Source organism: Taudactylus pleione, unplaced genomic scaffold, assembly GCF_031769625.1.
Source record: "Taudactylus pleione unplaced genomic scaffold, aTauple2 ptg000612l, whole genome shotgun sequence".
Lineage (NCBI taxonomy): Eukaryota > Metazoa > Chordata > Amphibia > Anura > Myobatrachidae > Taudactylus > Taudactylus pleione.
Window position 1 is genome coordinate 2979902 of NW_028285014.1, and position 12352 is coordinate 2992253.

Consider the following 12352-nt stretch of genomic DNA (forward strand, 5'->3'; position numbering starts at 1 on the left):
TTTCCTCTGCGATGACAAGTCGGAGAATCAACAAGATGCCCCTGTTTTGGATTCAAGCGTCTTTGCCACCATACAGTTAAAGCCTCCTACAGGGAAGTCCTTTGTGGCCCCAGAGTTAAGGAAGCAGCTCCTCACCTGGGCTCATTCCTCTTGCTTTGCAGGTCACTTAGGTACTCAGAAGACCTTGGAGTTTTTATAGAGAGGATATTGTTGGCCATCCATGAAAGCAGACGTGTTGGAATTTATTTCTTCATGTTCTTCGTGTGCCCAGCATAAATCTTCACGTCAGGCACTGGCTGGTGAGTTATTGCCACTGCCTATTCCATTGTGTCCATGGACTTCGTCACAGATCTGCTGAACTCTCAAGGGTTCACTACCATCTGGGTCGTAGTAGACCGATTCTCTAAAATGGTTCATTACATACCACTAAAGAAATTGCCTTCTGCTCCTGACTTGGCTCACTTGTTCATTCAACATATTTTCCGTCTCCATGGTCTTCCTGCTGAGATAGTATCTGACCGTGGTGTTCAGTTCACAGCAAAATTTTGGAGAGCCTTATGTTCTGTATTGCAAGTAAAGCTAAATTTTTCTACGGCTTATCACCCACAAAGCAACGGTTCCACTGAGAGGGTTAATCAAGATCTGGAGACCTTCCTGAGGATTTTTATGACATCTTCCCAAGATAATTGGTCTGTATTGCTGCCATGGGCTGAATTTGCGCATAACGCCTCCTACCACTCTTCCACGAACCAAACACCATTTCAAGTGGTCTACGGCCTACATCCACGGGTCCCTGAATTTCAGAGTCTGCCCGTCTTTGACGTCCCAGCTGTAGAAGACACTGTACGGAGATTTGCTTCAATCTGGTCTCAAGTTCGTTCTGACCTGGAGAAGGCGTCCTCCCGTTACAAATTTCAAGCTGATAAGAGGAGTAGGAAAGTACCACATATGCGAGTTGGAGACCAGGTCTGGTTGTCCACCTGGAACCTACGACTTTGAGTGCCATCCATGAAATTTGCTCCACGCTTCATCGGGCCCTTCTCCATCATAGAGGTCATTAACTCCATGGCTTATCGCCTTCACCTACCCCCTTATCTGAAAATCCCCAATTCCTTTCTTGTCTCCCTGTTGAAATCTCTGGTGCTAAACAAGTTCCACAGAGTCCTGCCTGCTTCTCCCTGTGTCCAGACTGAGAGGGGCATAAAGTTTGAGGTCTCCCAGGTCTTGGATTCCCGTCTCCACAGGGAACATTTGCAGTACCTACTAGACTGGAGGGGCTACAGCCCAGAGGAACGTTGTTGGACCGATGCCCGAGATGTCCATGCTCCTGCACTCATCAAGAGGTTCCATGCTGCCCATCCAGAGAAGCCTGGTGAGTGTCCTGAGGCCACCCATAAAGGGGGGTGCTGTCATGGCCAGGGTTTCTCGGCATGGTACCCGCTAGGTATTACCTGTGAGGTCAATGTCTGGGGGGTCTCCGGCAGTGGTGCTGGTGTTTGGCGAGGGGCATTGGCTGTGCATGGTCCTGTGTGGGCACATTGCCACTAGGCCTGGTTAGATCTGGTGGTGTTTCCGTTCCATTGTCATGGGCGCTGCCATCTTGCCTGTGGCCATGTGGTCCCAGCCGTCCAATCCTGGTAGGTCATGTGCTCATTCAAGCCAGTCACAGTGCGGCACTAAGTATTTAAGAAGGTCCAGAGCCTTCCTTCCTTTGACAGTGCAATGTGTTTCTCAGCTGCGGCTGAGAGAGAGTACCTGTGCCTTTTCTGCCTGCCTGTCGGTTACACTACTAGCCTGAACCTTGCCTGCTTCAACCTGCTGGACTTACCCTGCACCCTCCATATACCTTCTTACCTGCCTGTGTTCCTGAACCTGCTGTTTCCCTGCACCTTGCTTTACTTCACTCCCAGCTGGACTTCACTACCTCTGTCTGCATCAGTTACAGCTCACCATACCTGCATTCACTTACAGCTCATCAAGCCTGCATTTTGTTACAGCTCATCATAACTACATTCTGTTTTAGCTCACCATACTTATACTGGACTGTTCCTGCCTGTCACTATCTGGACATTTGTTCATTAACCCTCACTACAGTTATCAAGTGCACTTTAGTGCTATACTTGGACTTTTTGATTGCCATTCCTATGTCTTCTCAGTCACTTATTAAAAACCCCACTTTTTCATTTAAGTCTGCTTCTATCACCACCCCAGGTCCACAACAAATTCAGAACCTCACACATTGCGCCCTATCTTCGTCGCCCATGACCAAAAATGGGGGTGTGGCCTAATTACCATAAGCCACACACCCTACATGCCATTATTAGGAGGCGTGTCTGCCTCCAAATAACGTCAGGCTGGGGGGAGAATCACAAGCTGGGCTTCCCCGAGCTCTCTCCCGTCACTGAATGGATGCCGAGCGCAGCTGTGGCAGTGGGGGGTCCCCAACCTCCTGATTTGACCACCCGTGGGCCACTTCTGCCCACGGGTGGAACAGCGGGACATTACTGTCCTGCTGAAATCGGGATGTTGGGGATGGGTGCACCCCTCTCTGGGTAGCGCCCCTGTGCGACCACTCAGGTCGAACACCCCTATAGCCGGCCCTGATACTTGCCTAACTTTTAAAAAGCATTACAGGGAGATTATGAATGCAACATACTATGTGCGTGGCACTGTAATGCTCCACCAAAGAGGTGTGTCATAAAATATACTTATGTCCAACTGTAAATGAGCTCCAAAGCAACAATTACATATAAACTATATAGAAAGATGCAAATGTGATAGTAGGCTGTGCTTTGAACCAAGTATTTCCATTTTGCAAACCATGCGCATCTTTCACAGAACAAATCTGGAATGGTCACAGAAAGAACCTGTAAAAATAGGCAAATAGTCTGCTCTTTAGCCCAAAGACCCATTGAGGCAAGGTGTTTTACCTTAGGCATGAGTGTAAATTGAAGATATACTGGACTCTAATATTTTCTAGCATCTTAAATGAATCCCTGTAAAGCTAGGTAGACAGCTATGCAATCCTTAGCCTGATCACCCCATATTGGGTGATCGGGCCGACAATTGTATAGCTGTGCATTCTGTACTGTTGCAGGAGCATTAGCTGATAAACGGCTTTTAACTCTACAGCAACGGTCAGGACAGGAGGTCGCATCTTATTTACTGTTTAATATTTGTCAGCCTGACCTCCCTATCCCATACAAGCCCTTACACACTGAGCTATGTCTGCACAATGTGTATTGTGCTCTATGGTAGCTGACATGGGGTCATGCTGGGAACACCCCACTTGGCGGATCAGGAGAGTTTAACCCAATCAGCCACTGATCGAAAGGGTGCATACCCAGCTTAACTCTGTCCCTTTAAGTTTCATGCAATTTGTCACACAACCCCTCTAATGTAACACAGTTCCTTGGGCACATACCCCATGTAATGAAGCACATATCCCTTGTTATGAATTACACTTGCCCTTTAATGGAGTAAACATCTTCACTATCTTGACAACAAATCACCTGTAAGTCTTCACACAGCCATTCCTGTAGCCTTCAATATGGTGGAAAGCAGCAGACATTTTCTCACAGCACACATGCTCTTTATTCTTCTCCTCAGTGTTTCCTCCAGGGAGATTGCTAGACTCTTATGGGAATTAGTGAGATCACCAGTATTACAGGGAGTCTCCTTGACATTCAGGGAGAGACGGTAAGTATGTTACCAATATTTGAGAAAATTAACTGTGCAATGTGATTTTATCAGCCAACTAACCTCCGTGCATGATTAGTATTAATTTTGATTTAACAAAGCCATAATTAATCTTCATGCCTATGTCGTTTGGTGAGTGGGTCAGAAAAAGTTTATTTTTCTACTACTTTTTTTTTATTTATCTGCCATAATTTGAGCCAAAATGATTTTATATTTTTACTTTTGGGTTATATTTTCCTTTACAATTCCTACTATCAGTACAGGGGTGGTTTGTCTTTTACAGCTGCATAAATATCTGAGAAGAGTTAATTTCACAAACACAATGGGACAAGATATTTACTTTAGTGATGGAGAAATATCTATTGGATATGATATTTATAATGTAATCTACTATCCAAATTGGACAATAAATTCTCAAAAAGTTGGAGATTTTGATTCCCATGCTCCACCAGGAAAACAGATCATTTTGGATAAATCTGCCATAATCTGGGAAAATAAATTCACCAAGGTTAGTCCTGTGCATTACACCCAAAATATGGTAAAATATATGAAAAAAAAAAAAAAAAGCATGGTAATATATACCATAACAATGTACAAGAGTTGAATGTCACACTGTGCATGCTCCTAAAATGGGTGCATGCAAACACAGGCAATGCAAAGTCATACACATTTCAATCACTACTCAACGTTTGACCAGAGAGACAGAACAAGGCTGTAACTGGGCTTTGTTATGTAGGGCCTGTTGATGGAACTGGGGAATAAGTGATATTGCACCTGTGTCTAGGTGTATCATTTGTGCCAAGATTAGGCTGGGGAAAGTCAACAGTAATGATGATGATAAGCAGAGCCGGCCCTAGGCATAGGCATTATAAGCAAATGCCTAGGGGAGACTCAGAATGCTAGGGGCATTCCAGGGCTCTGCCTGTCTGTCCCCGTCCGCCGCCTGCCACCTGCCGCTAGCCCCCACCTCCTCCGCCGCTTGCCGCTGGTGTAACTTAATGAGCACTGCCCCAAGAGCGTCATCTATGGAAGGGGATCTATCTCTTCCCCCTTCTCGGCAGCTGCTACTGGGTCCATTGGTGCTGCTGCCGCTGCGCCTGTAACGCTGTACAACATGCAGCGGCAGCCTGCTATACAGAAGTGCACACACTGCACTGTGGGCTGAACCAGGAGGGAGGCTCTTCACAAAGTCCCGCCCCCTGCTGTTTCCCCTCCTTCCTCCCCTGATCTGCGCTGTACCTGACCCCTCCTTCGCTGGAAGCAGGGGAAGCCTGTGAGAGCAGAGCAGTGATGTCTGGCACATATCGGCAGCAGCAGGACTCGGGACATCAGCGGGCACGGGAGTCAGAGTGCCGGTGATGACTGCAGAGGTATCTCAGAGCGTCCTTGCTGTATGGATGGCGGATGGCAGCCAGGAAGCGGGACTCCCTGGTGGCTCTACAGTGCGCCAGGTAAGAAAGAATGGGGGTAAGTCTGCCTGGAAAGGGGGGAGGGCTTCTAAGTGTGCCCAGTAATGGAGGGGGGGTGCTAAATATAGCCACTTAGTGAGTGGTTGGTATGTGTTCCCAATAAAAGGGGGAGGATTAATAAGTGTGCCCAGAAAGGGAAGGGAGGGTGGTACCAAGTGAGCCCAAGATGGGGGTGACACTGTCCCCTCTGTCCTGGTCCTGTTCCTGTAACCTCTAGGCCTTTAACCCCTGTCCCGGGTTTTGTCTCCTCTGTCCTACCCTGCCCTTTTTGTCCTGTCACCTCTGTCCTGGCCCCTCTGTCCTACCTCTGTTCTGTCACCTCTGTCCTGGCCCTGTCACCTCTATCCGGGCCCCTCTGTTCTGTCCCCACTGTCCTGTCACCTCTGCCCTTGCCCTATCCCCTCTTTCCTGGCTCTGTCACCTCTATCCTGGCTCCTCTGTCCTGGCCCTGTCACCTCTATCCGGGCCCCTCTGTTCTGTCCCCACTGTCCTGTCACCTCTGCCCTTGCCCTATCCCCTCTTTCCTGGCTCTGTCACCTCTGTCCTGTCACCTCTATCCTGGCTCCTCTGTCCTGGCCCTGTCACCTCTATCCGGGCCCCTCTGTCCTTTCCCAACTGTCCTATCACCTCTGCCCTGGCCCTGTCACCTCTGCCCTGGCCCTATCCCCTATTTTAGTAGATCTGCAGATATATCCATCAGCTGTGTACCCACTTTAAGATTGGTGGTGAATTATCTTCTAGGGGGCACCAGCCAAAATTTTGCCTAGGGCACCAAATTGGCTAGGGCCGGCCCTGATGATAAGTAGCAAACCAAGAATAAGGATAGGGTCATAGATGTATTTAAAATGGGTTGGGTATGAAATCTCAGCTGTTGGGATGCAATCCTAACACTCCCTACCTGGTGCCTAACTCTAAACCTCCTCCTAATGCCTAATCTTAACCCCGCTACCTAACCCTAACCTCCCCCTAACACCCCGAAACTTACCTTCAAGATGCCGGCGGTTGGGATACTGGTGCCGGAATTTCGATATCAGTATACAGACCGTTGGCATCCCACACACCAGGATGCCAACTACATCCCATTAATATGAATGCAGGGTTGGTGGCGCAAAAGGGACCCTGGGTCCAGGGGGGCCCCCTGCACCACACATCCTACAACCAAAGTATAATTACTTTGCTCCAGCAAGTGGGTCTCTTCTCCTCTGTGGCTCCATCTTACCAGTAACATCTTTGGGAAGATGGTGCTGCGCAGTGACAACAAAGACACTGGCACTATGCTAGAGCCTTTGTTCTTTAGTGCGCATGCACCATCTTTCTGAGTATCACTGGGAAGATGGCACCGTGGAATTGGAGGGACCCACTTGCTGCAGCAAAGTAAGATGCCTGGTTGGTGGGAGTAGTGGTGCTGCTCAGATGAGGGGGTCCACTGCACATGGGCCATCTCAGGAGTTAATATGCCCCTGGATAGGGGGCGGGCGAAATGCAGCATTTTCTACCATCCACGCCATGCGTAAGCACATATGGAGAATTTGTATTTAACTCTACATCAGGCCCAATGGTTGTTATTTATGGAAGAGTAGCATAATAGAACATATCCTAAAAGTACTATTTAAACATCCAGATGATTATTATTATGCTGTTGATGATTATTATTACAGTATTTATGTTAATTACAATAACAATATTCATAACTTCGTGGACTTTGCAAGTCTATTTAAATGTTGAGCTAAATGCATTAGTGAAATGTGCCCCATATGATCAGTATTCGGTGGCGGCATCTTTCTTTTCTTCTTTACGATAAGTCATTAGTTGCTCGGTTGTTTTTAAACTCCATAGTTATTTCTTCAATTTAATGGCTGCATACACATTTTCCTGTCATCAGCAACTATCCAATCACATAACATAAATGGCTCTCTCTATACATTTATTGCACTCTATCATGTAGATCCCACAGTCTGTGTGCAGTGACAGCTGTCAGCCTGGAAATAGGAAATCTGTCAGAGAAGGACAGCCAATATGCTGCTATGACTGCCTCCCTTGTCCAGCAGGACAATTTTTGTCCAGGAATGATGATGTTTGTCCATCTAAGATGACGTTTAGCCTCTTTCTGAGTTCAGTTTTTTTGGAGGGAAAAATCCGAACTCGGCGTGCAAACTCGAACCTATCCGAGCCTGCACATCCCTACTTTAAACCAGTGACTCCCAAACTGGGTGCCGCGGGGCACTTGCAGGGGTGCCACGAATTGGTAGTCCAAGACCGAATCAAATGTATGGTCAATGTGATAGGCAAAATCAGTGCTGCTGGCTGCCAATCATAAACTATGTGGACAAACAGAAGCCCAATCCTGTCCAATACCACATAACCACATAACTGAATATCTCCATAAGAAACGTTTAGCATTTGGGTATCTTGAAAAAATGCTGATACTTTAGGGCTCTATGATACTTTAGGGCTCTATGAGTTTGGGAACCACTGATTTTTAAACCATATATGATGTAAATTATTAATACTGTATTACATAAACTATAAAGTGTATAAGGAGACCAATGTGTACATTTATGTCCAAGGCCAGTGCTAGGTTCTTCTGCCGCTCCCCCAGACTTACTCCAATGCTCTGCAGAGCTGGGGACAGGCTTGCCCTACAGCTACATCTAACAGCTTACTGTGAACTCTGACCCTGTATATGTGTGATCTGTTGTGCACATTGCACTCTGTATCAGGCAGGCTATAGCTTAAGTGCTAATTATGCACCCCCCCCCCCCATGGACTGGTGACACACGGAATATTAGTAGAGTAAAATTGTATTTAAGAATATTCAGTCTATATACGTAACAAATGGAGTATGTGCATGTGTGCACAAAGCAAATGAATATTATTCATTTATATCCTCTCCTTCTTAAGTGTTATCTATCTGCATAATTTCTTCCCAATTCACTTCTCAGTTATTATTAATCTGTAAGACATACCCCTCCTAACTGTGCCACTTTCGGCGGGACAGTCCTGCATTTCTGGGGCTGTCCCGCCTTCCACCCGCAAGCTTCAGTGTCCCGCGTGGAGGAAGGGGGATATCAGTGGAATTATTCTGAAGCTTACTGCTGTTCTGCATAGCAGCAGAGCATCCTGTGAATAAATGCCACAGCGTCTATTGACAGTATTAAATAATAGACAATGATATACCAGTTTACGATCTATAAATTGTATTCCCTTAATGTTCTCTTGAAATGAGACTGAAATGACATACCAGTGTTGCTCCAGACATCAGCAGGGGTTTGAGATGAGGGAGCAGATTTAGAATAATGTTAGGTTACTAAAAAAAAATACCCTAAACATAGAGTGGGCCTGATAATTTCTAAGGAGATGTTATCAAAATATTATTTATTTGTTACTAGCATATAAGGCTCTGCAGACATCTTGTAAAGTAGAATGTTATTATAAAAGTAGTGATAGCTACTAACAAAAAATTATACCACAACAATTTGCACCAATACCTAGTCAAAATTACTTGGCAAATTATAGGTTAGTAAGGGAGTGGGTTCAAATGGCCTTGAAACTTTTTTAAATGGAGAGATTCTAGAATCGAGATTGAGGCAAATTAGTAGACATAGCATAGCTAACCATACATGTGCAATCTTCTAGAGCTAGGTAACATTCAATAGATAAGCAAGTTGTTTGTACCTCCTATCTAGTTACTGTATGTCTTGTATGCCTACCTTTTATACAAAGAATGGAACTGATATTCAAAACTAGTAGAGAGCTAATTGATCCAAGGAATCAAACTGATTAAAATATTTTTTTAATTCCACAAGTTGCCTTGTTGTTGGTTCTGCTTTACTGTCCTCTGGATAAACACAGTAACAATTTAATCAGCTTGTGTGAGAAGAGAGAGGGCTCCTTCTTACAGTGTGCTAGTCCCCAGCGCAAAGTGGAAGCAACCTCAGCCATTAGTCCCTAGAAATTTGATGGGTTGAGGTGTCACCCACCTCTAGATAATGTTTCAGCCCCTTAAATTGGCTGCATACATTGTGTGCCAGTAATGGATGAACTTTATGGTCAAGCTGACAGAATGTTGGGTTTATATACTGTAGCAAAAATGCATAAAATATTCAATATAATAAATAGAAATTATTTAGCATATATATATATATATATATACAGTATATCATGTATAATAATGTAAAAAGTATATATATTGCATATGTAATAATGTAAAAAGTATATATATTGCATGTATAATAATGTAATAAGTATATATAATGCATGTTAATATTCTAGATATAGATGTGTGTACAAAATGTCCAGAAGAAGAATGGCCCAATGAACAGAAGACAGGTTGTATCAGAAAAGATGTAACATTCTTGTCTTATGAAGATCCAATCGGAATAGTCCTGACTTTTATAGCAATCTTATTTTCTGTTATATCTGCCATGGTTCTTGGAATATTTATTAAGTATCAGAACACACCGATCGTCAGAGCAAACAATCGGGATCTTAGTTACCTAATTTTATCATCACTCATGTTCTCCTCTCTCTGCTGCCTTATATTTATTGAACGTCCAGAGCGATGGACTTGCTTTTTGCGTCAAGCTATTTTTGGAATCACTTTTTCCATTTCAGTATCCTCCCTTCTTGCAAAAACATTGGTTGTGGTGATAGCATTCAATGCCACCAAGCCAGGGAAAAGCCTATGGAAGTGGACGGGGGCTAAAGTTCCTAAATATATTGTTTTTCTTAGTTCAGTATTTCAGGTGTTTATATGTATTATGTGGCTTTTCATAACACCTCCTTACACATTTTATAACACACAGTCAGAAATGACAAAGATCATTGTTGAGTGTGATAAGGAGTCAGCCATTGTGTTCTATATCATTTTAGGTTATTTATGTATTTTGGCTTCTATATGTTTCATTGTTGCATTTTTTTCAAGAAAGCTTCCTGATACATTCAACGATGCCAAGTTAATCACATTTAGCATGTTAGTCTTCTTCAGTGTTTGGTTATTTTTCATTCCAACATACCTCAGCGCTAAAGGGACGTTCACCGTGGCGGTTGAGATATTTGCCATCCTGGCTTCTAGTTCTGGCATGCTTGGCTCTGTATTTGCCCCAAAGTGTTATATTATTTTACTAAAACCTCATAGAAACAGGAAAAGGTTTGTGTTGAAGGGTTCTCTCTAGTTTGACAACCAGACATTTTTAGCACTTTAACGCCTACATTATTTATTAACAAAAATGCGTTTGGTGTTATATCATGTTCATTTATATGCAAATAATTGTAAATAGTGCCTGAACAATAAATGTATATTTTATAGTTTTGTAGTTGCAATTTAGTTTTAAAATGTTCTTATTATTCTTAAATAAAATAACAGGCTTACCGTTAAAATGCATTTAGGGGGAATGATTTAAAATATGGAAAATACTGATAAACCCACAGAAACCTATTACTTCTAGATATTGCTGCTAATAGATATTCTACAAGCTATACAATCATGGGTGCACTTACTTTTTTCAACATGGTTTCATCATGTTGTCATAATTCTGTTGAATAAATAATGATACATCAAAATCTGTTATGTGTTTTTTGTCATATAAGATTAGATTTATCACATGATTTAGGAGCATATTTAGTACCACATTTGTTAAGAGGAAATCTCCTGAAAATAGTCATTTTTGGATTATTTCCACAGAAATTACATATTCCCAGAATGTCAAAAGGGTTGACCGATATCTGCTTTGGTTCCACCATCAATCGCAAAAGCAACCTCCATAGGTTTCTAATGGGCTGCTGAGATTTTAAATGTACTACGCTTCGAAAAGTATAGTTATTGTAGCCGAATGGGCCACATTTTACTACAGTTTTCAGGAGAGGGATCCTAAGGGCAAAAATGCAGGTTTTAATAAATATGCCCATAAGTGAGGACTAGATGAGTGTTAATAACATCCTTATATGTAAAAACATACATTTAAGGAGTACCTTGTTTTCACATGAATGTATGTAGTCTCTGCTGGCCTAAATGGTTGCACCGATACCAAATGGTGCATGAGCCAGGGTAGTGTGGAGACCAGTGGGCATTTTTGGCCATGCTGGTCAAAATGGTGAAAAGACCAGTGTGGGCTGGGAGTCTGCATAAACTATGTCTAACATGTGCTTTCCCCCTGTACTAAACACAATTAAGAAGCAAACATTTGACAGTATACAGTGCACTTACAAACCCACTGCAGTGAATCCCCATTTTATACCTGTTAATACTAGCACAGTGGTTCTCAACCTTCATGTTTTCTCAACAGGTCATGTTTTGAAGATTCCTGTAAATGGAAGCAGGTGGAATAATTACTGACCCAGCAAAATAGATTAACTCACCTGTGCATGATTGAAGAAATCCACAAAACATGACCTGTTGGTGGTAACCACTGTCCTATGATACAAATAAAAGAGAGAGAGAGATAGAAAGAAAAAAATCATTGAACAATTTCACTAAAAACCATCTGTGCCATTTTAACTGGTAGCAATTCATACATTAAACATATTAAAAACTACACCTAAAACATGCCTCCCAACATTGGAAGTCAACAAGCAGGATTTTCTGTCACCCTGACCAGGGACTCATCAAGGTAAATCCTCCCACCCATGCCCCCTGTCATAGTGTATAGTAGTCACCTTCTACCTATATGACACTATATTACACAGACATTATCAGTGACCGTCATATACTACAGACAGCATTAGTGACCACTATATACTAGACAGCATTGTTAAATATAATAAAATACAGACAGTATCAGTGACTGCCATATACTATAGACAGCATTAGTGACCACCGTATACTAGACAGCATTAGGGATCATCATATACTACAGACAGCCTTAGTGACTGCCATATACTAGACAGCATTAATGACTGCCATATACTACAGACAGCATTAGTGACCGCTGTATACCAGACAGCATTAGGGACCATCATATACTACAGACAGCCTTAGTGACTGCCATATACTAGACAGCATTAGTGACCATCATATACTACAGACAGCATTAGTGACTGCCATATACTAAACAGCATTAGGAACCACCAAATACTACAGACAACCTTATTGACTGCCATATACTAGACAGCATTGCTGACCACCATAAAATACAGACAGCATTAGTGACCGCCATATACTACAGTTAGCATTAGTGACCACCATA

At 43.2% G+C, this 12352-nt stretch overlaps 1 protein-coding gene across 1 annotated transcript in view; it reads left to right on the forward strand.

Moving 5' to 3' along the window:
- Positions 1 to 12352, forward strand: part of LOC148480475 (vomeronasal type-2 receptor 26-like) — a 117136-nt gene that overhangs the window by 34678 nt on the left and 70106 nt on the right. Inside the window, exons 3-6 of the mRNA XM_088454304.1 lie at positions 3983 to 4216; positions 7114 to 7246; positions 9447 to 10317; positions 11453 to 11486. Coding sequence (XP_088310430.1) covers positions 3983 to 4216; positions 7114 to 7246; positions 9447 to 10317; positions 11453 to 11486 — 1272 coding nt within the window. The remainder of the gene's footprint in view (positions 1 to 3982; positions 4217 to 7113; positions 7247 to 9446; positions 10318 to 11452; positions 11487 to 12352) is intronic.